We start from the raw sequence: 22,776 nt of genomic DNA, 5'->3' as shown, positions 1-22,776 counted from the left end.
AAATAAAAATGTGTTTCTAAATATAGATATACATATGTATAGCTGTATGTAACATATGTAAGTATAGTTGCTAAGAAACATGTTTGATCCATATTTGTTGTACATTAAATTACCATAACGCAATATATCTAGGATGAATCGACGATATTAGTTACGGTGACGTGTTTAGAATTTTAATATTTTCTTCATGAATAAAATTGTATAAGATATTCTACAACATTTCATTTATCAAATCATCTTTTGATTAAACGCGAGAAAAGAATATCGGAATGGTAAATGAAACAAAATTTTGGGATGAAATTCGAAAAGACCTACCACGATATAAAAAGAGAAAACCCAGAGTTGTTCCTGCTTTCACCATTCAAGCTTTACAGGTAACACTTCAATATTCTAAACATTATATTTATGTGAACTGATACTTATATATAATATATTTAGGAAAACACTGTAGTTAAAAAACCTCCTCGATATGAATTGTATAAACCTCAACCACCTAAACCATCAACTTTTCGAAAATTCTATGAATGGGGCGTATTTCCAGTTGCATTGGAAAAGGATAAATATGGGACAAAACTTAGCTGGAAAGTTAACATCGAGGATTTAGATTTTCATCATTATTTACCGTTATTTTTTGATGGGTTAACGGAAACTGAACAACCGATTAAGTTTATAGTAGAACAGGGAATATCTGACATGTTAGAACACGGTGGTCCTAAAATTTTACCTGTTGTGCCACAATTAATAATTCCTATTAAAAGTGATTTTTCTTTTTATTCTAATAAAAGATTTTGCAAACTGTATAAAATTGTGTTTATACGATTTTATAAATTCTTGTTTATTGTAGAAGCCTTAAATACAAAAATGCCAGAAATTATGTGTACAACACTGAGAGCTCTTCAAAATCTTGTACGTTCAACAGATTGTGTTGGAGAAGCTTTAGTACCGTATTTTAGACAAATTTTACCAGTGCTTAATTTATTAAAAGATAGAAATGGTAAGATTTTAATCTATATTTATAATTTTATATAAAAATGATAAAAATTAAATTTGACATTCCAGTGAATCTTGGAGAAGGTATCGATTACTCACAACAAAAAGGTGAAAACGTCGCAGATATAATACAAGAAACTCTTGAATTACTTGAAATATATGGAGGTGAAGATGCTTTTATAAATATTAAATATATGATTCCTACATACGAATCTTGTATGATGAATTAAATAATACCTATTTATATTGTCCACTAATTATCTAGTAATGATTTTAAAATGTAAAACTCTAAAACTATAAAAAAATACATATTATCTTAACAACATAATTGTTATTTATAAATATTATACAAAACATTATAAAGCATGGTAAATTATATAACACTCAATTATTCATACATAATGTTTGAATGCATGTTTCATTTCATTTCATTTACACTTTCCCAGCATCTTCCTTTAACGTTACCGTTCTGTTAAAAACGAGCTGTAAAAAGCGAATGAAATTAGTAAGAATAGTAATATTTAAATTTAGATACCACAATTATAATTACTTTTTCTGATGTTGTATCCGGATCTACAGAGAAAAAGCCAATACGTTCAAATTGAAATTTTTCAAAAACTTTCGCTGAACGTGCCAAACTTGCATCAATATATCCAACGATTTCTTTCTTACTCTGTGGATTAATATCACTCAAGAAACCGTTTGGTACTTCATTAGAATCTTCAGGATTTTTGTGTTTAAATCTGAAAATTGTATTATGAACAAATAGAACATTGTAACTATTAGATCAATAATAATAAATTATTACATTAACTCAATACTTACAAACGTTCATATAATCTAATGGATGCTAATATAGGATTTGATACCCAGTGTATAAAAGCTTTAGGCTTGTTAGTTTCAGAAATGGATTCTTGTGTAACAATCAAATTCACGATATTACCCATGTTATCTTTTTCAATTTTTTTTATCGTTAATACTATCCCTACATGCTTTAAACCAACAGATTGATTTGGCGTTAAACGTCTAAAATCTTTTTCTGCTTTCTATAAATGCATAATGACATCTTTAATAGAATGATAACAAATATTTTCTATCATATATTTGAACTGAAATAGCATTATATACCTCTTTGAAATCAGATGCCTCAATATATACAATTTCATCAAAGACAATCTCATGTTGTCCTTTATCTGGTTCATTAGGAAAGTTAGGAACTGTTAGTTTTATAGAATTTTCATGAGGAAAATTGCTAATGGTTACTTTTAATGGTTCTAGAACTGCCATATGTCGACTTGCAGTTACATTTAAAAAATCTCTCACAGATGCCTCTAAAACAGCTGGATCAACAATTACTTGAGCACCAGTCACACCCATTTGTGCACAAAAATTATTTATAGCATCAGGTGGAAAACCACGTCTGCGAAGAGCTGTTAATGTAAATAATCTACAAAAAATATATGTACAATAAGCATCAAAAATTTATATTTTCAAATGTATTAATGTAATGAATTTTTACATTAAAACATACCTTGGGTCATCCCAATCAGATACAATACCTTCATCAATCAACTTACTGATTTTTCTTTTAGAAACAACTGTATAGCATACATTTAATCTACCATACTCCCACTGCACAGGACAGTAAATTTCTAAAGCATTACAAAGCCAATAATAAGATGATCTTCTTGACTGAAATTCTTTGGTGCAAAGAGAATGAGTTATATTTTCTATGCTGTCACATAAGCAATGTGTATAATCATAAGTTGGATAAATACACCATTTATCTCCTGTCCTATGATGAGGAACATATTTTATTCTATATGCAACTGGATCTTGTTTCCCTTCTTCCAATGTTACTTTCATTCTTAATGTAGCTTCACCTTCCTCAAGCAACCCATCCTTCATATCCTATATAGAAAATTATAGAGTTAATCAAGAAATTTTATGATATAACTTAAAATTTTGTACATACCCATAAAACATTTAAACCCATTAAAAACATTTAAATAATCAAAAATTTTAAGCTACAATAATTTATCTGAAATAAATAATTATTACGTGAAATAATTGTAAACTCTCTGAAATAGGTCTATCACGCCAGGGACTTGGAGGTGGGTTGAAACCTTTTATTTCTTCACTAGACTGATGACAAACATATGCTAAATCCTTTTCAATGAGAACTATAGCCCATTCATACAACTGCTGAAAGTAATCAGAAGAATGAGTAATTTTAGCTGGTTTATACCCAAGCCATTCTACCATTTCACGAATACCAATAAAAAATTTCTCTTCTTCTTTTTCAGGATTTGTATCATCATAACGTAGATAACATATTCCATCATGGGCTGCTGCATACCTGCAATGGAATTATACTTGAAATATAATTTATATTACAGAAATTAAGAATCATATCTATAATAGGATACAGCATACCCAAAATTAATATTAATTGCTTTTGCATGACCAATATGTAGAATTCCATTAGGTTCTGGTGGAAATCTAGTTATTACTTTGCCACCTGTTATTTTTAAATGTTCTTGAAGTAATTTGTGTGTATTTGGTGTTATAATATATCCTTCAGTTTTATAATTTTCGCCTGGTTTATGAAAATGAACTTTAGTTTTCATTAATTCACTTATTGTCTGAGCATCTGTTTTCTCATTTGTTGCTGTCACACCTTTTGGTTCCACTAAATAACAGTTAGGAAGCTTTTAAATAATGAATTATAATACATAAATTACATATAGATGAACATATTATTTGCATTAATACCATTTGATTTACCTTTTTCTTTTCCTGATTTTTGTGCTTTTGCTTGCTTTGCTGGTTTAGGTAGTGGTACAAGATCAGAGTCACATTTTGGACCTAACAAATCAAGCATTTGAACATTAAATTCATTTTTCACTGCTTTTCCATCAGCCCATTTTAGAGTATTACGTACATGTTGCATTAATGGACCAATATTAAAATGGTACCTGTAAAAACATTTTGTTTTGTAAAACTCATAAAATTCTTAACAATATGAATGCTAAATTTTCAATATTAATGTTAAAAATATAACATATATACCTTTTCTCTATTATTTCCACTTTATGTGTGCTTATTACTTTCTCAACTTCACGTTCTATTTCTTCTGGAGATATAACAATACCTATACCACATTCTTTCTCAAAAGCAGATACATTGACATATCCTTCTATATGATTAAGTAAATAATCTAACCCAGCATCTAATCTTTGAGTTGTATCTAATTTCTTTTCAGCTATGTATTTAGCAAGAAATGACAATTTATTTGCAATCTGATTCTTAATTTTCGAAGCAAGTTGATATAACAAAATTCCAATTTCTGATGTAATAATTCCATACTTATTAGCCTACAAAAAATAACACATGGTATAATCAGATATTACAAAGGTATACCATATGTAGCAATAATGCTTACATTTTGTTCAAATATAAACAAGTGAAAAGGTTTATAATATGTAATTCAAACTTATAAGATTACATCACTAAATAATAAAAAACGTAATTAAAAAGATATCTTGTATGTATAACTTACTAACCTCTATTATAGCAAGTTTCAAATTATTGGAAACTTGTTTGTTTTTTAGAGTTTCTTTAGCTTTTTGTTCACTTAAACCAATAGACTGAAATAATTTTACGTCGTCTTGTGAATCCATCATCATATTTTCTTCTTTTCTTCAATACGTAATTTAGTGTGATTTTGAAGCCGGGAATTAAGACATATGTGTACAAGATACTTGGTAAAATTACTTGGTAAATACGTGGATTTTAAAGCAATAATGTGATAAGGAATATAATCTTTTCCAAGGAAATTATTATATCTTTCTACATATTAAATCTCGTATATTTATCGTTATGCTTATGTTTTACAACCAATCAATTACATTTAAGATTTTTACATTTTATTAATTAAAAAATATGATAAAAAATTTATGTATATGCAAATTTTATATAAGGATTATATTAAATTACTTTAATATTAAATAATGAAATCAATAAATTAATAAATTGACAAACTTTAAAAATATAAAATTTATTTTGCAGAAATATCCTAATCAACTATCATAAAATTACTAAATTTTTAATAGATAGGTACAATATGTTTTACTTTCGATAAGATACCTATATTATCTTAAGTGTCAAATTGATAGTATTCTTCATTGAAAAATTTTATATAACTGATATTTATTATTTTAAAAATAATACAAATTTAACACATGTTTTAATTAATTAAAAGTTAATATTGGTTATGTTACACATATATTTGTGTACAATTAAAACTAATTGCTTTTCAACAGATACACAAAATGTGACATTTTAAATTATTATTTATAAATAAAATACATATATGTACATACACATATACAAAAAGTAGTTAAAAATGAATGAAAGCGATGATGATGATTTACAGTTATGTCCTACGACACTTGCTGCCTTAAAAGAGTTTCTTAAAGAAAAGGAAGAAAGAGAAAATCAGTTAAAACATACTTTAGAAAATCAACATTTAGATGTCTCTTTTGATGAGAATTGGGTAAGTTAATTTTTACTAAATAGATTAGTAGTCCTTAACAATTCATATTTATTTGTAAATTTGTAATTTGTGAAATAGTTTATTAATTAATTTTATATTTTACGATTAAGATGTTTAATGATTTAATAATTTGAATTTTAGCAATTAAGTCAGTTTTGGTATGATGACAAAACAACAGATACTCTTGTAAAAGGTGCTATACAGTGTACAGAGTCTGATGGAAAAATTGCATTAATATCATGCCCTACACTTTATAGTAAATTGAAAAAAACTTCTGGTGAACGAAAAGGTTTGAAAATATGTTATTTGTAATTTCATGATTTATGTAATATCAAATATGTTATTGTTATTATTAATATTAATTATTTATTTACAGTCACCCTTTTTGAGTATGATGAACGTTTTAAAGCATATGGTTCAGATTTTGTACCATACAATTATAAATTTCCTTTAAAAATACCTGGAGATATGTCAAACTTTTATGATTTAGTGATAGCTGATCCGCCATTTCTTTCTGATGAATGTTTAACAAAAACTGCCCTTACAATAAAATTCTTAGCCAAAAAGGATATTGTACTTTGTACAGGTACTTTTCATAATCAATAATCAATTTTTTAGTTCTTAATTACTTTTATTCTTACATTGCAGGTGCTATTATGAGCGATTTGGCAGAGAGATTATTGAATGTTAAAATTTGCAACTTTGTACCTCAACATCGAAATAATCTTGCAAATGAATTTTACTGTTATTCAAATTTCGATTTTGATAAAATGTTACAATAAAACTGTGTAATAAAGAAATTGTACGCATATAAAATTTTAGCGTTCTATGTTACCTGGTATTACTAACTTAACTCAATATAAAAAGAAATTTAAATTTACGATTATTCGTTATTTTCAAATTTCATATATATTTTTTTGAGCTTATGTTACTTCCGATATATTAAATACAATTTTTAATGTTTCTCATATACGAATATTATCGAATATTTAATGAAAATATTTTTCTACCTAATCAAGTAATTTTCAGTATTGTAAAGAAAATTTTTATATAAATTTAATTTCTTTTAATTAAGAAGTGAAAGATATTGGTAATACTGATACATTTGTAACATATTCGAATAAAATAATAAAATTTGATAATTTAGTTTACAATTTACTACATATTAGTTATTTTACAATGTCTACTATAAAATATGCTCTATTTTTGTTTTATATATACTAATATATAAAGTAGCAATCAATATATGATCATAACAATAATCAGATAGAAATAAAATTTTTTTCAGTTTCTGAATTTAAACTCCCTAGACAGAAAAATATAATCTCTAGGTAAACAGATGTGAAAAGAAGACACGCGATGGAAAGCGTAAATATTTACATTTCTTGAGTGTTTGTGAGAGTAATTTTTATTTATAATCATGATAGACGGAAACATTTCCATGGAGGAGGATACAGAATTACGAGATTTGGTGGTACAAACACTTGAAAACAATGGTGTTCTTGCAAAAGTCCGGGTACGATAAAAATTTTTTTAAGAACTATATTTTTTTTATAGGTTATGTAGAACACATCAAAGAACTTTCTCCCATCAAAATTATATTTTTTGTCGTAGTATTGATTTAACAATTTTTTATAATGTTTATAGGCGGAACTCAGGGCAAGTGTTTTCTTAGCTCTAGAAGAACAAGAATCTGTAATGGTATGTTCTACAGTAGATAAATGCAAACAATTTTTTTTATATATTCATGCACAAAAGTTGTTCTTTTACATCATTTTAAATCATAGCTGGTAATAATAAAATGTACAAAATAACAAAAGTAAATAACAAACTTGAATTAATAAGAGTTGCAATTAAATTTCAAAATTATATAATATTTGTCAAAGTCAACAAAATTATTTTGGATTAATTAATTTTGATCATAATTTTGATGTCCATCAGTAACAGTAGATAGAAGAATGTATTTTGTTGCTCCAGCACTACAGCATCTGTGTGTATGCATAGTTTGTCATAGTTTATTTTTACATTATTTAAATAAATGTTCATTCCTATATAGATTTATAAATAGCAAATATACATTTGATATATATTAAAGTAAATAACAACATCAGACAATGTTATAATTATAGTTTTCATCATGTAAATTAAATATTTCAGAACCCTGAACCACTTCTCAATAAAACTGTAAAACAGTACCTGGCTAATTCAGAGGGAAAATTATTGTTTTCCTTGGTTAGGGAGTTCCTAGAGTATTTTGGTCTTGATTATACAATATCTGTATATGATCCAGAAACTTATTTTGGAAAAGAATATAATTATGTTGGAAGAAATAAATTATGTGAAGAATTAGGTATTGAATCCAATGAGCCATTGCTTGGAGAAATTTTAAAAAATAGCATGAACAGTGCCTTTAATAACACACAGAAGGTATGTAGGTTAAGATTGTAAGATAAAATATTATAAATATTTTAAAAAATTAATTACCCAGAAATAAAACTGTTACAATTACGAATATTTTTATAGAATGAAACTGACAGCAAATTTAGTACAACTGAAACTACAACAAATATTGCTAATGCCACATTTGAAATTTCCATTCCAAAAGTATTAAATAATGAAACTACATCATTGTCAAATGATAATGATGTATCGGATAAATTAGAAAGCATTTCACAGCAAAGTCCAAAACTTCCAATAAATGTGACAATAACTGATAAGAGAAATAAAGAAACATCTGTTCATGTTTCAATAGATGATTTAAAGTGTGAGATGCAAAATGATTCTCTCAGGAATAGTACAACTTCTGAATACAATGAAAAGAACGATGGAATTGATAGCAAAGGGAACAATAGTATGAATTTTGATACACTCCCTACAAGTCCAAATGGCACAAGTACAGTGATGAATCATACAACAAAGGAGACTGAGATAGATACACTCATTCAAACAAGTTTACTAAATAAAACCGAGCCTTTAATTAAGTTTGATGAATCTATAGTTACTGAAATGCAAACAAATCAAAATGAAGATATAAGTAAGCAAAATAATATAAATAGTTTGGAATTACAAATAGTAAATAATATACAAAACAGAAAACCAGTTAATACTGGAAACAGTTTTGGAAAAACTGTATACTTCGAAGAAATTATTGTTGACGGAAAAAGAGAAAATATTAATGATATACGTAATACTGATACCTTTTTACAAGATTTACCATCTTTAGATAAAAAATCACATTCTATACTTAGCGATCTCCCACCATTAAATAGTAAAAAAACTAATATTAATGATTTGAAGGAATTAATGGATATTGGGCTTGGTATGTTGTTGCATATCTTTGAAACATATTTCTCATAATCTTTGTATCATAAACATAATATTTTCAGGAACTGATGGTATAGATAATTATGAAGAAGATTTTGTTTCATCTGCGTCTGGTAGTGCTTATGATCAAAGTCCTTCGAAGGATCCTGAAAAATCAAATAGTCCAATAAAATTACAAACGAAAAAACAAGATAAAATTCACAGTACTAATAGCGAGGACATAAGTGAAGAAATTGAAGATATAAATGATATACTAAGCAGCACATCATGTGTAAGTAAATTTTATATGAATTTAGATGCATTTTTTGATACATAATTTTCCATATAAAGATGGTTTTACATATATATATATATACATTTTTTTTGAGTATTGCATGTATAATTCCATTTTAGCTTGAAGATATAAACATGGATAAAAACATGTCAAATTTTGCAACGGGTATTACAGCAAATTGTGCAAAGGAACTGTAATTCATAAATTGCACTAGTGAATTACTGTAAGAACTAAAATGTTATTTCATTTAGAGCATTGATATTCAATATCCTCCTATGTCAGGGCATCAAGTATATTAATGCAAATTGCTATGAATTCATGAATTTGCAAAATTATTTTGGTTTCTAACATGGCACTGCCATTTGTGGCTCAATACTTATAAGTTCCCTACAAAAAAACGTAGAAGGGAAATGTCTGAATATATATTTATAAATGTTATATTTTCACTACTTTGTAAGAACTTTTTGTCAAAAATGTATTTTTATAAATCATGAATTTCATTTTAACAGTATTTAAGAAAAATAATTTTTAAACAAAAAATATTCTACGAAGGATATTATATTGGTTATGACATGAGAAAACTCAACTTTTTATAAAAATATTACACAAATTTTATTAAAAAAGATGAGATGTTATAAACTGATAAACTGCCATTACTCTCTGCTATTATTGTAATAAAGTGTTAAATTATATTTTTAGAAATTGAGAATATTAAAAATAAGAATCATATAAAAGTTCCATTAAAAATTTTTTATAAAATACACGTTGTAAACATATTTATAATTTTATAATGTAATAAGAAGTAGTTACTTAAAAATTCAAAAATTAAGTTGATATCAAAAACAAAGAAACACTATTTAATTAAAATGAATATACTATTAAATCATCTTTTTAAGTTATGATACATTATTAACTAAATTAGAAGAGTAATATTAAAACTCTTGCTTGTAAGCTTTCAGACAAACTGCCTTCTACGTTATTCTGTAAATATGTCTAGTATTATTACTTATAAAGCCAATTATCTCAATGTTAAAATATCTTAAAAAAGTGAAAAGTAATCAGTTACATTAATGGTTGTTGAATACTTAGTTATATCTTTCTGAAAAAATTTTGTAGCAATTTTGTTATGTTTATCAAAATAATTCCTGTGTCTGATTTTATGACTGAAGTATCATTACCTCATTTAACTAAAGTTACTGGTATAGTATTGATAGCAATATCAGTAAATCATCCGTCTAAAAATGGATTGCCTAAAAAATATATAAAATTATTTTTCTTCAAAGATAATGGTGCTAAATGCATAAAACGAAAAGTATTTATAAAAGTTGAAGTTGATATTCAATGAAAGATTAGGTGCTTATATGTTTTCTTGCATCCATGAATCGTAATATTTAAATAACTAACGAGAGCTTTAGACTAAGTAATTCAATTTTTGGGCAATCCAATACCTTGATAAACATATTGTTATAAATATACTATGCCCCAAATAAGATGCAATAACTAAGTACAATTCATAATGGATCAACTGGATGCTTGACAAATCAAAATCTGTTTGTACAGCCTGCTTCCTTCACAAAACTTTGAGTAGCACACAATTACTGTAATGTCATCAATAGTAAATATTGTAAATGATTCAAACAAAGAGATTTCATAGCTGATTAATACGTCTTAGAATTTTAATTGTATAACAAGAGTTTATTTATAATAATATTATAATTATGTCATTAACTTATTCTACATACCACATAACTCTAGTTCTACATAACTAGAAAATTGCTGTTCTTATTATAAAGATATCTAAGATATACACATAAATAAACATATTATTTTTAGTAAAACAAAATACTGTTATAACATATTTTATTTTTCATCTTTTTTTTATAACACATATTAAAAAATAAGTTGTTTATTTAGAAATTATACCATTAATCATATAAATCATTTGAATGAAGTAAAATCTTTACTTTTACAGTATTAAGTATAATGAAATCCCTTAGTTTGAATCAGCTTTTATTTCTATGTATATATTAAAGCAGGTGTGTTCCTGACCAATCAACGTGGTTACATTTTAATATTGATATAACATATAATTTTATAAAAACAATTTCAGGATGATACTGAACATTCCTACACTTTATAGAATGTAAAATATAGATACATTCCATTGTTATTAAGATTATTGCACTTTTGTTGTATTGTTAGCATTAGTAAAGAAATTTACATAAGTATTTTTCACCATAAATTATAAGAGAGAAGAAGAGAGAGAGTAATTTAAGAAATGTTTCACAACTTATCACAATATATCGACAAATTTTATTTCACATTCTGATGAAACTAGAAAGTGTTTTTGTGTAAGCATTTCTATTGCAGGGTACACAAACATTTTTATATTTATGTAATTTTGGAAATGATTTCAATTAATCCTAAGCTGATTAATATGAAATCTCACATTTCATATGCATTTTGGTATATATGGAAGTCTTGTTATATATATATAAATATATATATATATAGGATGAATTAATAAGAATTCTTACCTGAAATGCCTCATTATTATTAAAGGATATCTCATATGAAATGCATAGTAGAGTCAAAGGATCCAATTAATGTATTTTAACTTCCTTATACCTCCTCAAAGGCAATGTATTTCATATGAAACACTTTTTAATCAAATCAACGGACATTTCAGGACATCAGGATATTTCAGATAACAATTTTTATTGGTTCACTCTGTATATAAATACTTCTTTCTTTTTCCCTTTGGAAAATTCATAACATGAATACATAATTTTTTATTTTCTATACCAAACATATAAGTAAGTACAGTATAAAAGAGATTGAAAAGATATATTTTTTAAAATTAGAAGAAATATTAATGAATTTCTTTTTTATACACATATATATCTACACCTATATACACATATCTTTGCAGCTGTTTTTTGATAACAAAAAGATATGTATAACTAATAACATCGATTTGTTATGTTACAAACTGTCTGTATTGATCTGTATATATGATAATGGCATATAATGCACTGGTATGCAAATTAATTATAGATTTTGCAAACATTGATATGAAATAGTTGTAATTATTGTTATTTACTAATTTATATTATCAAATTGAACAGATGAAGTATTAATAAACCACTCACAATATTTTTTCATACAGTTCTAGAGATTTATTTTTGTAACCACGTTGAAGTATTGGTAGCTATATTGTGCCTTTTAGTGTGTATGAATAAGAAACAATGCAAATACATACTATGGAATTGCGGGATTTACAAAATACCTAAGTTACTTATTTATGATTTTGAAGTACGATGTAACAATATTCATGTATATGTTATTTATTTTATAAAGATTTTTCTCTTTTGCAATTGCTGTGTATTTTACACCTTATAATCAATCCTAGCTTATACTTCATCAAACTTATTTAACAAAATTTTATATTTTTAAGTATTTATTAATTTTTCTGTAATTCTGGGAGAGATTATCTACAGATATATTAACAGATATACGAAAGATGGGAAAAAAGTACATTAAATAAATGAGACACAAATTATAAATTTATGCATCTCTATTTATTTGTTAACGCTTTAGAAATACAGGTGGCAGTGTAATGTCACTGTGTAATATTAAAATTGGGTTTCTAATTTTTAAAATGTTACAAATGTAAAAATCTGTCTTGAAACTTAATCAGAAGTAATAACATTATATACAAAATTATTCAATATTTATATTGACATAGATTTGCTAATAAATATACATAATAATTACAGTTATAATATTTCCTAAACAATATTTGGAAAATAGTTGGTATACAATTACACAATGTACAACCAGAAACAATTTATTTAACAATTTGTACTGTTACATTCTGTCATGCTCTCTCTGTATTCGAGCACTGTACGTTTTTGATACAAGATGAAATGCATCCATATATCGATCCATACACATTGCTACACATTTCTGTAAGTAAATTAAAATTACTTACATTGTTATATTAATATTAATGAAAATGTGCACTTACATCAAATATACTTTAATATATTTTATATTCTATGAGGTCTTATAACAATTTTTATTCTTATATTTTATTTATATTTGTTTACATTTATATATAGTATAATTCAATATATTTAATATAATTTCCACATATTGTTTATATAAATATTCACAATATTTATATAACATCATTAAATAGCTTTTTTATTATTCGTATTTAATAAAATATTTGCTATATCTTTTCTACGTCTGCTTAAATAATATTTACTTAATAGTGATATAAAAAATATTACATTTAAATTTATTTTATACTTTTAAGGCTTCGAACACGATAGGTTACATTTTATACTAAGGTTACGTTCTACAAACAAAAGAGGTTACCTGTTCGGTATTATCCAGAGAAGTACCGGGCCTAATCACGCATTTTTTAAAGCATTTTTCTGACATTTTCTGAAAATACGAAACCAGGTGATATATGTTATTCATTCATTTTAAATTTGTAAATGTATTTCTACAATCGTACCGAAAGCATTTCCTGTGCATTTGCAACGGCAACTTCTTGTTTAATTTGTTGCATAAGATCACTCTTTTCTTTATCAGTCAGGGATTCAGATGTAAGTGAATTCATATTTACAGTAAAGTATTAAGTGTTTCTTCAATGTAATAATAGCAAAATCAAAAACCACTTTGCTCCCGTTTGTTAAATCCAAACTACTATGTTCTTACCGGTTCGATCGATAAACCGGAAGCACGTGAAACTGCATCTTAAAAGGTCGTTTACAAATTTACAATTCTGAAATGTTGAACGAATTAATGTTTGTAATGTATTTGTATATATATTAATATATATATATATATATATTATATTAAAAGATATTTAATTATTATGCATTCATTAATGTTTTTTTTATCTTTATGCATATCTACTATAATCGCGGTGTTACGAAACTATTAGGATGAATTCTAATTTAAATGTTATTCTCATTTCAAAGAATTGGAACACATGAACTGTATACACTAGAGATTAGTAAGGACATCGCCGATGAGCATAGAAGAAATTGAGTCAAAAGTATGCTCCACGAATTACCGTCCCTAGCGATTAAACGGCCAAACTATATGCATGTTTCTTCTTCCGGTTCTTTCGATGGGAAAAACGTGCGTAATGTGTACTTACGTACATAGCATGGAAATGCATGACTGGAAAGCAGAGTGTATGATCTAGGTATGATTCGTGGTGAGATTGGCAGTACTGTTTTTAAGTCAATTAACGGGCGCATCAACCTGAGTTGAATAGAAAATTGAAACATTACAAAATGCTGTCTAGTAAAGTATATATATTGTTTAAAAAATATATCAGTAAACATGACACAATATATAGTTTATAATGGTGTACTTTTAAAAATTCCTGTTATTACTTTATAATTCTACATATCATTCTGTCCAAAATGGAAAACGATATTAATAAAAATGAACGATTGAAACTACATGTTGAAAGCCGGAACAACGTTATTTCTGAATTACAATGTGCATATGCGAAATATTCGTACCGTAACTCATGCGAATTAGGTTGTTTGATAAATGTTATCTTTATTCAATAATTATTTAATATAATTCATCTTTATGCTAATAAATTTGATGACTACCTAATAATAATTATTGAATAATTATGTTCAACGCAATTAATAAAATATTAATAAACTTTTTTATAAATAATTATTGATGCACAGGAAATTTTACAAGTAGTTTATCAGAAACAGATGGAAAATTGTATTCTTCTATCGTCGAGGATCTTTTAATAGAAATGAATGGAAGGGAATTAGAAAAATTTAGTGATAGTAATAATACAAGCTGTTGTCGGTGTAGACATTTGTTGAATATTCCTCGAGATCTTATTCAAACTTCTGAGAAGATATCGGATTATACGGGAGAATGTGTGGATGATTTAAATTTTGTGCAAAGTATGGTCTGGTTAAAGTCAGCCACAATGTTTATGAAAACTATTTCCGTCGAGCAATTTCATTCGGTATTTTATAAACAATGGAAGAACACAGGTAATGATACAAGAACTCGATATTTAATATTTTTAACAGATATCTTTTTTAATATATTAAATTATTTCATTTATTTCATTATTTAGTTCGAAGTAGACAAATTTCAATTGGAATTTATTACAGATTATTTAAGTAGTTGTTTCAAATAACTTCATGTGAATTTGTATCTTCAAACGGATAGTTAATATGTTGTAGTAAAATAATAAAAATAAAATTCCTATTTAAGGGTATACTACATTTTTTCTAGGAAAAGATTTTAATCTTTATAGTCAAAACTTAATGTCTGATATTGAAGAGGACGATTATAAAAATTTGAGCAATTCATTAAATGATGATCAACAGAATGATACGAATTTCGACATTGATTCAGAGTATATTAGTAATACTGATCCATCACGAGATGTACACAATGAAAAACATAACACATTGCAACCTTATCACCAACAAATAAATCAAGAAATTGGAATTTTCACCGAAAAAGGAGTCAGCCCCTCCGTTTTTACTTCTTCTCAAAGTCTTGATAGATTCTTCAATGTACAATCTCGCATGCATCAAGATATTACTATGAAAAATTATATCATTCAAGATTCAGACGAAGAGTGCTCTTCTGTTTCTGACCTAATTAAAGATTCTCTGGAGAGTCAAAATACTAATAACATAGTACGAAACGAGAAAGATAAAACATTACTCGAAGGAAGCGATTTTATCAAGGAAAAATCGGCAGAATTATTTTCCGAGGACAGCGATGTTTTAACGAGAACTTTATTCGGAACAAGAGATGATCTAACTGTTGCTTCAGACGATAACGATTTTTCAGACATTATTTTATCTAACAAAAATTATTCATCATATAAACAGAATTGTAGTCAGTTAAGAGAACAATTAATTTCAAAATCGAATAAGCAGATAGTGAAACCATTGACACAAACTTGTGATTCGAATTTTTTCAATGAAAGTCCTATAATTTCACCGAATCGGATTAATAACGCATGCTCGCTTCAAGAAGACAGCGCTTACGATACTTATCAATTAAGCACAGAATGGTTACCAACGACGAATTGCATTTATAATGAAGATATTAGTATCTCGCCTAGTCAAAAAATTGCTAATATTACTCCTTATGAAAAAAAAGATATCGTGAATTACACGCATGATCTGGAGTCTCTTACCATAGATATGACACAGAAAAATTGGACTTCCAAACAAAATTTATCTTGTTCACAACAAGAAAATGATAAAAACATAAACGATGACGGTGAAGAATTGTGCGTACAAAATAGACAAAGATATAAAAATTTGATCGAAGATGCAGAATACGAAAGAAGTAGCAGTAAGAGAAAGAAATTAAAATCTGTCCATGAAACGACTGTATCTAAGGCTACCAAAAAAGAAGAGAAGAAAATTTCTTCGAAATGGTTGAAATTTACGCTTGATACTCTAAATGTGGACGACATTGCTTTTAAGTCGATAAAGGCGATTCTTATGGTTCTCCAAAATGAGAGAATAGCGAAACAATATATGAGAAAAAGATGTTGGAAAGATACTTTAGAAGAACAGGCTGTAAACGCGATATTGGATTACTGTGACGTTTCTGAAGCTGAAAATAAAACTAATGAGTATACGCAAGAAATTGTGCAGGTAGTGACTGATATCCTGGATAAGAGTATAGGAACTAGTGAGTTTAACAAGGTAAATTATAATATATATAATTTCTATTATGGATACAATACATAAAATTAGCTATATTTATTAACTTTTAATAATAATTTTTAATGCGCAATTGCTAATGTTAAATTGAATGCTATAGCGCGTATTGCATAATACATGTTAGATATACTTGTAAGTATAATATATGTACAGACATTTAAGGAATAGAATATGTCAATTCCTTGTCGTTAGAGATAAGAGGAGAAGTAAAAGTTGAACATAAAAGTTATAGCCATAATAAATGGGTAAAGTTATTAGTCATAATACAAGGAAATTATGATAGTAGCTTTTAAAAAATGCATTGTTTTAAAATACAAAACACATCTTTACACTTTGTTAGAATTGGAGATATTCCTAAAAAATTTTTAAATATTTATATGGTAATATTTAGACACGAAATTATTCTCTTATTTAATGTCATGTTTTTTTTATTTAGGTTACAATACTGACTCATCAGATCTCCATTATTTTACAATTATGCAGTTCTATGAAAGTTTGTGTCGAAATAATAAATTACTTAACTGCAAAACTAAAATCTTACGGAAATATTTTAATCTCTCTGATAAATAACAAAAAGGCCGATGTACATAGTGTAATAAATCAATTACATATTATCTTTTATACTTTAAATTTTTGCTTACAAAAATATCGAGCAGTTTTCTGTAATAAAGAAAATAATCAACTTGAAAAAGAAGAAGTAATACCACCTGTCGTCGATTTATGGAAAAAACAACTGAATTTCGAAGGTATAATAGTAAAGGATAGTATACAGACAAGGGAACGAAGGTGGTTAATGATTTTGGATGATTTTGCAGTAATTGCTATAGAAAATTTTGTTCAATTTGCAAAAAAAGCGCAAAAATTAGTCAATTTATTGACGTATGAATAAATGATTTCGTTTTAAGTGCACCATTTTAAACGTAATTTTAGTATATTGAGATATATACCAGGTACTAAATATCATATTCTATATGTATATAAAAGTCTTATAATATTTTGTATATAGTAAATACATTTTAAATATTAAAGCATTAAGTATGTTCTTTATTTGATTTATACAATTTTCATTAAAATTTCACAACTATTTGTAAATTATAATATCTACGTACTCAATATATCATATTTTATATATTCCAATTACCTATACAATGACTATATTACTATAAACTGTTATTAAAGATATTGAGATTTCAATGTTGAGAGCAAGAGATTACAGAGAGAGAGAGAGAGAGATATGTTTTAAAGAGTTTTTTAAAATTATTCGAATACTTGCAACGAATCTGAATTGATTAATACAAATTAATTACTAATAAAGTAATAACTAATAACAACGTAAATGTAATACTTTTCAATGTATGCGATACAGATCTGCTATAAATAGCATTATCTGGTATTATAGGAAGATCAATCTTTTTCCAGTTACATAATCGTTCTGCGTTTTGCGGTAATAGATCCATTATCGAATACAAAAACGTTTTAATCGGGCAAATTTCTGTACAATTTGGCATTTTCAAAGAGAGAGTGATACCATCTACTCCCGTATAGTAATTAATCTGAAATAATAATAATTTTAATATCGTTTAATCAGTTAATTAATAGGATTTATTATGTATGTATAAATGCTTAAAGTAATTAGAAAAATTACGCTGTTAATAATATTATCGATTAATAAAAATTAAATTAAGTTCTTTTAATTAACTATTACATAAAATCTTTTGTTACGTCTTTCTCTCTTATGAATATATGTATGTCACATTCTTAATTATTCCATATTGATTATTATTTTGTTTTTATCTTGCTTAAGTAAATAGCACTATCATCGTATTTTATAATTATTGTCGAAAATATATTTTAGCTTTTAATTATTTTACGAATCTCGTAATTATTTTCAACATTCGTATCTGTAATGAAATAAAATAATGTAAGAGTATGTATACCTTCACTCCGTAACTTTCTGTTTCATTGTCAAAGTACAGTTCAAATATCACAGAGGCGGCTTCGTTAGGAATATGTGGTGACCATAGATTTAGGCCTTTCAAAACACCAACGATATTTCTTTCATTGCCGCTATACATCATGAGCTTCCGTTGTTTAGGAATGCGTCCATTGATATACATCAGCGAATTTGCTAAAATTTCTTTTAGAATCGTTCCTCCATTTAATTGCTTTTGTAATGAGGTTTGCCAAAGGAGATCATATTCCAACAACGACACAGTGTACATTGCTCCATCAGGAAAGATGTCTTTTGCCCAGTGCGGGAGCGATTGTTCTAAGTCAGCCTGCAATAACATTCATTTTCACTTATGTTCTCTAAGGTTCATTTAACCGATACACGTGCTACGCTTGACACTTTGAACTTGTCGTCAATAATAATAATCCGACGGCGATAAATTAAAAAACCTAACTAACTTAAAAACCTTCTAACTTAAAAAATAACGAAAGACTATCGAAGTAATAAAAGTTAAGCATTATAAACGATGTACACACATTTTACCTCAAAAAACTTTTACATTGCGATATTTTTGTTTCAGATATGATTAATAATAGGAACGTATCGATTATACATCATGTTCGTTCATGTCCAATTTTACAAGGAGCTGCTCATTTAAATATCTTACTTTTGTCTCAAGGACAGCATATAGTAAAGCCACTTCCGATGGTCGTTGAACTTTTATTCCAATAGATCGAGATATATGATCGAACAAAGATGAATAATCCGATACTCTATCCCGCACTTGAGCCATATTCAGCACTTTTCCCATTTCGAGAACGAAATTCGGACACTGTATTCCCATTAATAAAGTATCTTCCTGTGCGACAGTGTAATCTACAAAATTGATAAATTACTATAATTTTTCTATATCGTTTGCCTATTGCACTTTCTTTACGAATTTTTCACAGGTTCGTTTGTCAGGATGCTTGAAAAATTTGTAGCGAAAGTTAAAAAAGATTTAACTAGAATTACACGTTTTATCATCTACGACTTCGTAAGCTTCTTCTTGAAAACATATTTCGCCATTCGATAATGAATGTTTTTAAATAGATTTTATAGGCTTCTATACAGAGTACTTAATATCTTGTCTTATACAGTTATATTTATATTTGTGAGGAACTTAAAGATGAAAAAATCCACAGAATGAGTATGATATGCAAAAACGTATAAAATATCCAAAATATAATATTTGTTCTGATATCTAGGGGAGAAATAAATTTTTTCGTAGCTTCCACTTCTTTATCTATATCTTAGTAAAAATATAAATTTGCCATTAAATTGTATCTGCAGTCTAATGATGACATTATGTTGTATTCGATGAATAAGACTAGTAGAGGCACATTCCAGATGAGATCGTCTCACTGTCAGAAAGAAATTATTTCCATTTGGATATACGAGGTCCAACATTGTGTATCACTGTCTCTTGAACGAAATTGATATGTTTCCCTTAATTCTCTTTAGTACCGAACTAAGGACAGTACTTGTTCGAATATTTCATTATTTGATAGAAATTGACAAATGAGAAATGAATGAAAATGCTATGAATTTTTACCTGTGGATATTGGCTGCCAATTTATATCGGCGCTCCACCTTTGAATTTCTGCTGGAGGCCAAAGACCTGCATTTACTAATTGACCAGATAGCATCGACAGTGGATATTCGGCCGTTTGCATTTTCATCGTCTCAGACATGTAAAGATCACCCAAAAATTCACCGTACACCTTTCGTAAATGGACTCCTAGATTATACATGTTAAGCATGCTGGCCTGTTAAACAAGATTAATCTAGAGTTATCATTCGTCATACTCTTAATTTATATCATGCTTTATTAAGTAGTAGAACAAATAAAAATGTTAAATCAAGTATTATCCACACGCACGATACAAAGATACTTCCAAAAAATTTCGATCAGGATGAATTCCAAAGGATCGAAAGATCATGATTGATCATAAATTTAAATTATTTCCACGACTCTATGGAGTATTTGTCTGTTTGATAAACTTGCAAAGTCATTAAAGTTATTTAGATTCATCATATTGACTGAGTCACTATTGATAGTTGTCCAAAGTACAACTTTCATTTAATGAACAAATATCTTTCAATGTATAAAAAGAAATTCGCGTGGAATTTTAAATATCATACGATAATTTGTAATGCTATTTCTATCAAATTTTTATAAAAATTTGTATAATTCATAAAGCGCTAAGTAAATATAAGATAAATATCAATTTGTAGATTCATCAGAAAGTTGCATCGTTAACTGTATAGTAACTGTTAAAATGAAAATTATAAAAAGAGTTATGAAAACGATATAATCATTTTTGGATCAATTGCTGTATCCACGCGCACGGTACGAAGATTGTTTTAAGAATTTCCATCAAAGAACAATAAGTTATCTCCTGTATTTGCTTCGATTATCTTCAATATTTGTTTAGATTTCCAGGAAATTGTCTATACAGAAGATACTCAACACCAATGGTAAGAATTCGGCTATAAAATCAATGGGAGAATATTCTAATAAAACAAATTAAAAATTATCCACCGACCGAGTAAATAAATTTCTGGATGATTAAAAGACGAAATATTATATGAAAAACGAATTAACGAAAACTTTAGCCAGAAATGACTGATTTCATTTCTTTTAGAAAGAAATTGACAAAAATGTCCAATTGGCTTAATATGTAATTTTAACACAACAGTTTTCTGTTGAAAATAAAATTCATTACATAAGCTGGCTCGTTATCAATGTTAATGTCTACATATGCTCGTAGATAATACATGAATATATGTAATTAGCTGACATATTTTCCAAAACTATATTTTAATTTTCTCTACTAATGAAGGTCAGTACTGAACTTTCTTTAGCAGGGCGTTTTAATTTATCAGTTTTTTTTTTAAAAGGAAGGAAAGGAACTTACGTTAGGCATACTGAGTGGAGCTGTGTTAAAGTATTCGTAAGTTAAACTGCGTGGTAAATTCATATCGTTGTTACCTATCAAATCCAAAATTGGAGCGTGCGTTTTATGAGCGAATACCTGAAAAATTATTTCGAGTGTTATAGCAGCTTATTCTGTTAGGTTCTCGCTTTTTAAGGAAGAATAAAATAAAATTAAAGTAAAAGAAAAACAAATAAGAAAGCTTTTAGCGAAATGCATTTGGTCTCACGCAATTTTTATTTTATTTAAATATCCTGATCCTTACGATCTGCACTAACTGCAATTCTGGTACACATTCGGCAGATCTTATTACGATATACAGTATGCTTAGCACAGATACAACCACTTTCATCTTCAGTTCTTTCGGTTCTTATTTCACGACACAAATCCCTAAAAACCATTCGACTTTAATTAAGATTTTATTTCTTTTATTTTATTTCTTTATTTCATTTTCGTCTCTCGCGACACTATCGTATTTATTTATTTTTTTTTTTCATATTTCTATCTTACCTTTCCAAATTAAGAGGAACGTTCCGTTCATTTACGGCGAACGAAAAAAGTAAATATTTTTTCTAAGTCGTTTCACTTTTAGTCTTTCGTTAACAATAGAACATGATTTGCTTGAATAGATAACTACACGATTAATTATTAGACCGACAGATGCCTTGAAATAATACCGGCGTGTTTATAGGCAATTATCTACCTGTCGATGCTTTTGTGTTCACCGCAGACACATTTGTGATGCTGACACTTGTTCTAACTTCCCATGGTAACCGCGTCGCAGTGTCTGGTTCTTGGTGTGATGATAGCAATTAGATAAAGTATTTCTCGATGGTGTCCCCGAGCATTCGTGCATCAGCCGTGTATAAATTTAATCGGTAACCTTCGCGTGGAATCGTCAACTTATCACTGGTAGCGATCTACTGGGCTTTGTACAA

General features: G+C 27.3%; 7 protein-coding genes across 12 annotated transcripts; 4 read left to right on the top strand and 3 right to left on the bottom strand.

The window, feature by feature from the left end:
- Nucleotides 1–17: 17 nt before the first annotated feature.
- On the top strand, nucleotides 18–1,315 carry LOC117235904 (parkin coregulated gene protein homolog). Its single transcript, XM_033498370.1, has 4 exons — nucleotides 18–374; nucleotides 439–757; nucleotides 845–994; nucleotides 1,060–1,315. Exons 1-4 carry the CDS (start codon nucleotides 270–272, stop codon nucleotides 1,218–1,220), a joined length of 735 nt encoding a protein of 244 aa, XP_033354261.1. The 5' UTR covers nucleotides 18–269; the 3' UTR covers nucleotides 1,221–1,315.
- LOC117235903 (probable glutamine--tRNA ligase) lies at nucleotides 1,313–4,882 on the bottom strand. 3 transcript variants are annotated; one of them, XM_033498368.1, is made up of 10 exons: nucleotides 4,557–4,882; nucleotides 4,063–4,367; nucleotides 3,766–3,968; nucleotides 3,427–3,682; nucleotides 3,052–3,349; nucleotides 2,522–2,901; nucleotides 2,119–2,437; nucleotides 1,816–2,036; nucleotides 1,541–1,733; nucleotides 1,313–1,473 (listed from the first exon to the last, which is right to left on the bottom strand). In XM_033498368.1, the coding sequence occupies exons 1-10, from the start codon at nucleotides 4,677–4,679 to the stop codon at nucleotides 1,423–1,425; spliced, it is 2,349 nt and encodes a 782-aa protein (XP_033354259.1). In that variant the 5' UTR covers nucleotides 4,680–4,882; the 3' UTR covers nucleotides 1,313–1,422. The 3 variants fall into 3 exon arrangements, with proteins under 3 accessions (XP_033354259.1, XP_033354257.1, XP_033354260.1); XM_033498366.1 differs by having other exon boundaries at nucleotides 3,427–3,703; nucleotides 3,778–3,968; XM_033498369.1 differs by having other exon boundaries at nucleotides 1,314–1,473; nucleotides 3,778–3,968; nucleotides 4,557–4,881.
- A 211-nt stretch (nucleotides 4,883–5,093) lies between these two features.
- On the top strand, nucleotides 5,094–6,364 carry LOC117235905 (EEF1A lysine methyltransferase 1). The gene is made up of 5 exons (XM_033498371.1): nucleotides 5,094–5,109; nucleotides 5,316–5,548; nucleotides 5,690–5,837; nucleotides 5,925–6,134; nucleotides 6,197–6,364. The coding sequence occupies exons 2-5, from the start codon at nucleotides 5,399–5,401 to the stop codon at nucleotides 6,328–6,330; spliced, it is 642 nt and encodes a 213-aa protein (XP_033354262.1). The 5' UTR covers nucleotides 5,094–5,109; nucleotides 5,316–5,398; the 3' UTR covers nucleotides 6,331–6,364.
- A 469-nt stretch (nucleotides 6,365–6,833) lies between these two features.
- LOC117235965 (myb-like protein D) lies at nucleotides 6,834–9,530 on the top strand. Its single transcript, XM_033498489.1, has 6 exons — nucleotides 6,834–7,064; nucleotides 7,196–7,249; nucleotides 7,706–7,975; nucleotides 8,072–8,867; nucleotides 8,935–9,143; nucleotides 9,266–9,530. Exons 1-6 carry the CDS (start codon nucleotides 6,969–6,971, stop codon nucleotides 9,341–9,343), a joined length of 1,503 nt encoding a protein of 500 aa, XP_033354380.1. The 5' UTR covers nucleotides 6,834–6,968; the 3' UTR covers nucleotides 9,344–9,530.
- Nucleotides 9,531–12,980: 3,450 nt separating this feature from the next.
- On the bottom strand, nucleotides 12,981–13,934 carry LOC117235971 (mitochondrial import inner membrane translocase subunit Tim13-like). Its single transcript, XM_033498510.1, has 3 exons — nucleotides 13,675–13,934; nucleotides 13,533–13,601; nucleotides 12,981–13,115 (listed from the first exon to the last, which is right to left on the bottom strand). The coding sequence occupies exons 1-3, from the start codon at nucleotides 13,777–13,779 to the stop codon at nucleotides 13,017–13,019; spliced, it is 273 nt and encodes a 90-aa protein (XP_033354401.1). The 5' UTR covers nucleotides 13,780–13,934; the 3' UTR covers nucleotides 12,981–13,016.
- Nucleotides 13,935–14,081: 147 nt separating this feature from the next.
- LOC117235963 lies at nucleotides 14,082–17,895 on the top strand. Of its 2 annotated transcripts, XM_033498482.1 has the most exons (4): nucleotides 14,082–14,373; nucleotides 14,879–15,202; nucleotides 15,450–16,891; nucleotides 17,346–17,895. In XM_033498482.1, exons 2-4 carry the CDS (start codon nucleotides 14,953–14,955, stop codon nucleotides 17,796–17,798), a joined length of 2,145 nt encoding a protein of 714 aa, XP_033354373.1. In that variant the 5' UTR covers nucleotides 14,082–14,373; nucleotides 14,879–14,952; the 3' UTR covers nucleotides 17,799–17,895. The 2 variants fall into 2 exon arrangements, with proteins under 2 accessions (XP_033354373.1, XP_033354372.1); XM_033498481.1 differs by lacking the exon at nucleotides 14,082–14,373 and having other exon boundaries at nucleotides 14,821–15,202.
- Nucleotides 17,896–18,143: 248 nt separating this feature from the next.
- Nucleotides 18,144–22,761, bottom strand: LOC117235968 (venom acid phosphatase Acph-1-like). 3 transcript variants are annotated; one of them, XM_033498501.1, is made up of 8 exons: nucleotides 22,542–22,760; nucleotides 22,349–22,471; nucleotides 22,104–22,228; nucleotides 21,821–21,937; nucleotides 20,455–20,668; nucleotides 19,528–19,736; nucleotides 18,847–19,188; nucleotides 18,145–18,462 (listed from the first exon to the last, which is right to left on the bottom strand). In XM_033498501.1, the coding sequence occupies exons 3-8, from the start codon at nucleotides 22,188–22,190 to the stop codon at nucleotides 18,199–18,201; spliced, it is 1,233 nt and encodes a 410-aa protein (XP_033354392.1). In that variant the 5' UTR covers nucleotides 22,191–22,228; nucleotides 22,349–22,471; nucleotides 22,542–22,760; the 3' UTR covers nucleotides 18,145–18,198. The 3 variants fall into 3 exon arrangements, with proteins under 3 accessions (XP_033354394.1, XP_033354392.1, XP_033354393.1); XM_033498502.1 differs by having other exon boundaries at nucleotides 22,349–22,458; XM_033498503.1 differs by lacking the exons at nucleotides 22,104–22,228; nucleotides 22,349–22,471 and having other exon boundaries at nucleotides 18,144–18,462; nucleotides 22,542–22,761.
- Nucleotides 22,762–22,776: the final 15 nt, after the last annotated feature.

Source organism: Bombus vosnesenskii, unplaced genomic scaffold (assembly GCF_011952255.1).
Source record: "Bombus vosnesenskii isolate JDL3184/JDL3185 unplaced genomic scaffold, Bvos_JDL3184-5_v1.1 scf7180000013334, whole genome shotgun sequence".
NCBI classification, from domain to species: domain Eukaryota; kingdom Metazoa; phylum Arthropoda; class Insecta; order Hymenoptera; family Apidae; genus Bombus; species Bombus vosnesenskii.
The sequence above is the reverse complement of the archived record's forward strand: the minus strand, read 5'-3'. Positions and strand labels throughout refer to the sequence as shown.

Excerpts from the sequence above, each read along its gene's own strand:
- LOC117235904 (XM_033498370.1), top strand. The coding sequence starts at position 270 with ATGGTAAATGAAACAAAATTTTGGGATGAAATTCGAAAAGACCTACCA. Across the intron at positions 375-438 it reads TCACCATTCAAGCTTTACAG|GAAAACACTGTAGTTAAAAA; the intron begins GTAACACTTCAA and ends TAATATATTTAG. Across the intron at positions 758-844 it reads ATTAATAATTCCTATTAAAA|AAGCCTTAAATACAAAAATG; the intron begins GTGATTTTTCTT and ends TGTTTATTGTAG.
- LOC117235963 (XM_033498482.1), top strand. The coding sequence starts at position 14,953 with ATGAATGGAAGGGAATTAGAAAAATTTAGTGATAGTAATAATACAAGC. Across the intron at positions 15,203-15,449 it reads TAAACAATGGAAGAACACAG|GAAAAGATTTTAATCTTTAT; the intron begins GTAATGATACAA and ends CATTTTTTCTAG. Across the intron at positions 16,892-17,345 it reads GAACTAGTGAGTTTAACAAG|GTTACAATACTGACTCATCA; the intron begins GTAAATTATAAT and ends TTTTTTATTTAG.
- LOC117235968 (XM_033498501.1), bottom strand. The coding sequence starts at position 22,190 with ATGAAAGTGGTTGTATCTGTGCTAAGCATACTGTATATCGTAATAAGA. Across the intron at positions 19,189-19,527 it reads ATGCTGTCCTTGAGACAAAA|GCTGACTTAGAACAATCGCT; the intron begins GTAAGATATTTA and ends ATGTTATTGCAG. Across the intron at positions 18,463-18,846 it reads CAGAAAGTTACGGAGTGAAG|ATTAATTACTATACGGGAGT; the intron begins GTATACATACTC and ends TTATTATTTCAG.
- LOC117235903 (XM_033498366.1), bottom strand. The coding sequence starts at position 4,679 with ATGATGATGGATTCACAAGACGACGTAAAATTATTTCAGTCTATTGGT. Across the intron at positions 4,368-4,556 it reads TGAAACTTGCTATAATAGAG|GCTAATAAGTATGGAATTAT; the intron begins GTTAGTAAGTTA and ends TATTTTTTGTAG. Across the intron at positions 1,474-1,540 it reads CGGATACAACATCAGAAAAA|CTCGTTTTTAACAGAACGGT; the intron begins GTAATTATAATT and ends CGCTTTTTACAG.
- LOC117235965 (XM_033498489.1), top strand. The coding sequence starts at position 6,969 with ATGATAGACGGAAACATTTCCATGGAGGAGGATACAGAATTACGAGAT. Across the intron at positions 7,065-7,195 it reads GTGTTCTTGCAAAAGTCCGG|GCGGAACTCAGGGCAAGTGT; the intron begins GTACGATAAAAA and ends TAATGTTTATAG. Across the intron at positions 8,868-8,934 it reads ATTAATGGATATTGGGCTTG|GAACTGATGGTATAGATAAT; the intron begins GTATGTTGTTGC and ends TAATATTTTCAG.
- LOC117235905 (XM_033498371.1), top strand. The coding sequence starts at position 5,399 with ATGAATGAAAGCGATGATGATGATTTACAGTTATGTCCTACGACACTT. Across the intron at positions 5,549-5,689 it reads TCTCTTTTGATGAGAATTGG|CAATTAAGTCAGTTTTGGTA; the intron begins GTAAGTTAATTT and ends TTTGAATTTTAG. Across the intron at positions 5,838-5,924 it reads AACTTCTGGTGAACGAAAAG|TCACCCTTTTTGAGTATGAT; the intron begins GTTTGAAAATAT and ends ATTTATTTACAG.
- LOC117235971 (XM_033498510.1), bottom strand. The coding sequence starts at position 13,779 with ATGAATTCACTTACATCTGAATCCCTGACTGATAAAGAAAAGAGTGAT. Across the intron at positions 13,602-13,674 it reads ATGCACAGGAAATGCTTTCG|AAAATGTCAGAAAAATGCTT; the intron begins GTACGATTGTAG and ends TCGTATTTTCAG. Across the intron at positions 13,116-13,532 it reads CTCTGGATAATACCGAACAG|AAATGTGTAGCAATGTGTAT; the intron begins GTAACCTCTTTT and ends ATTTACTTACAG.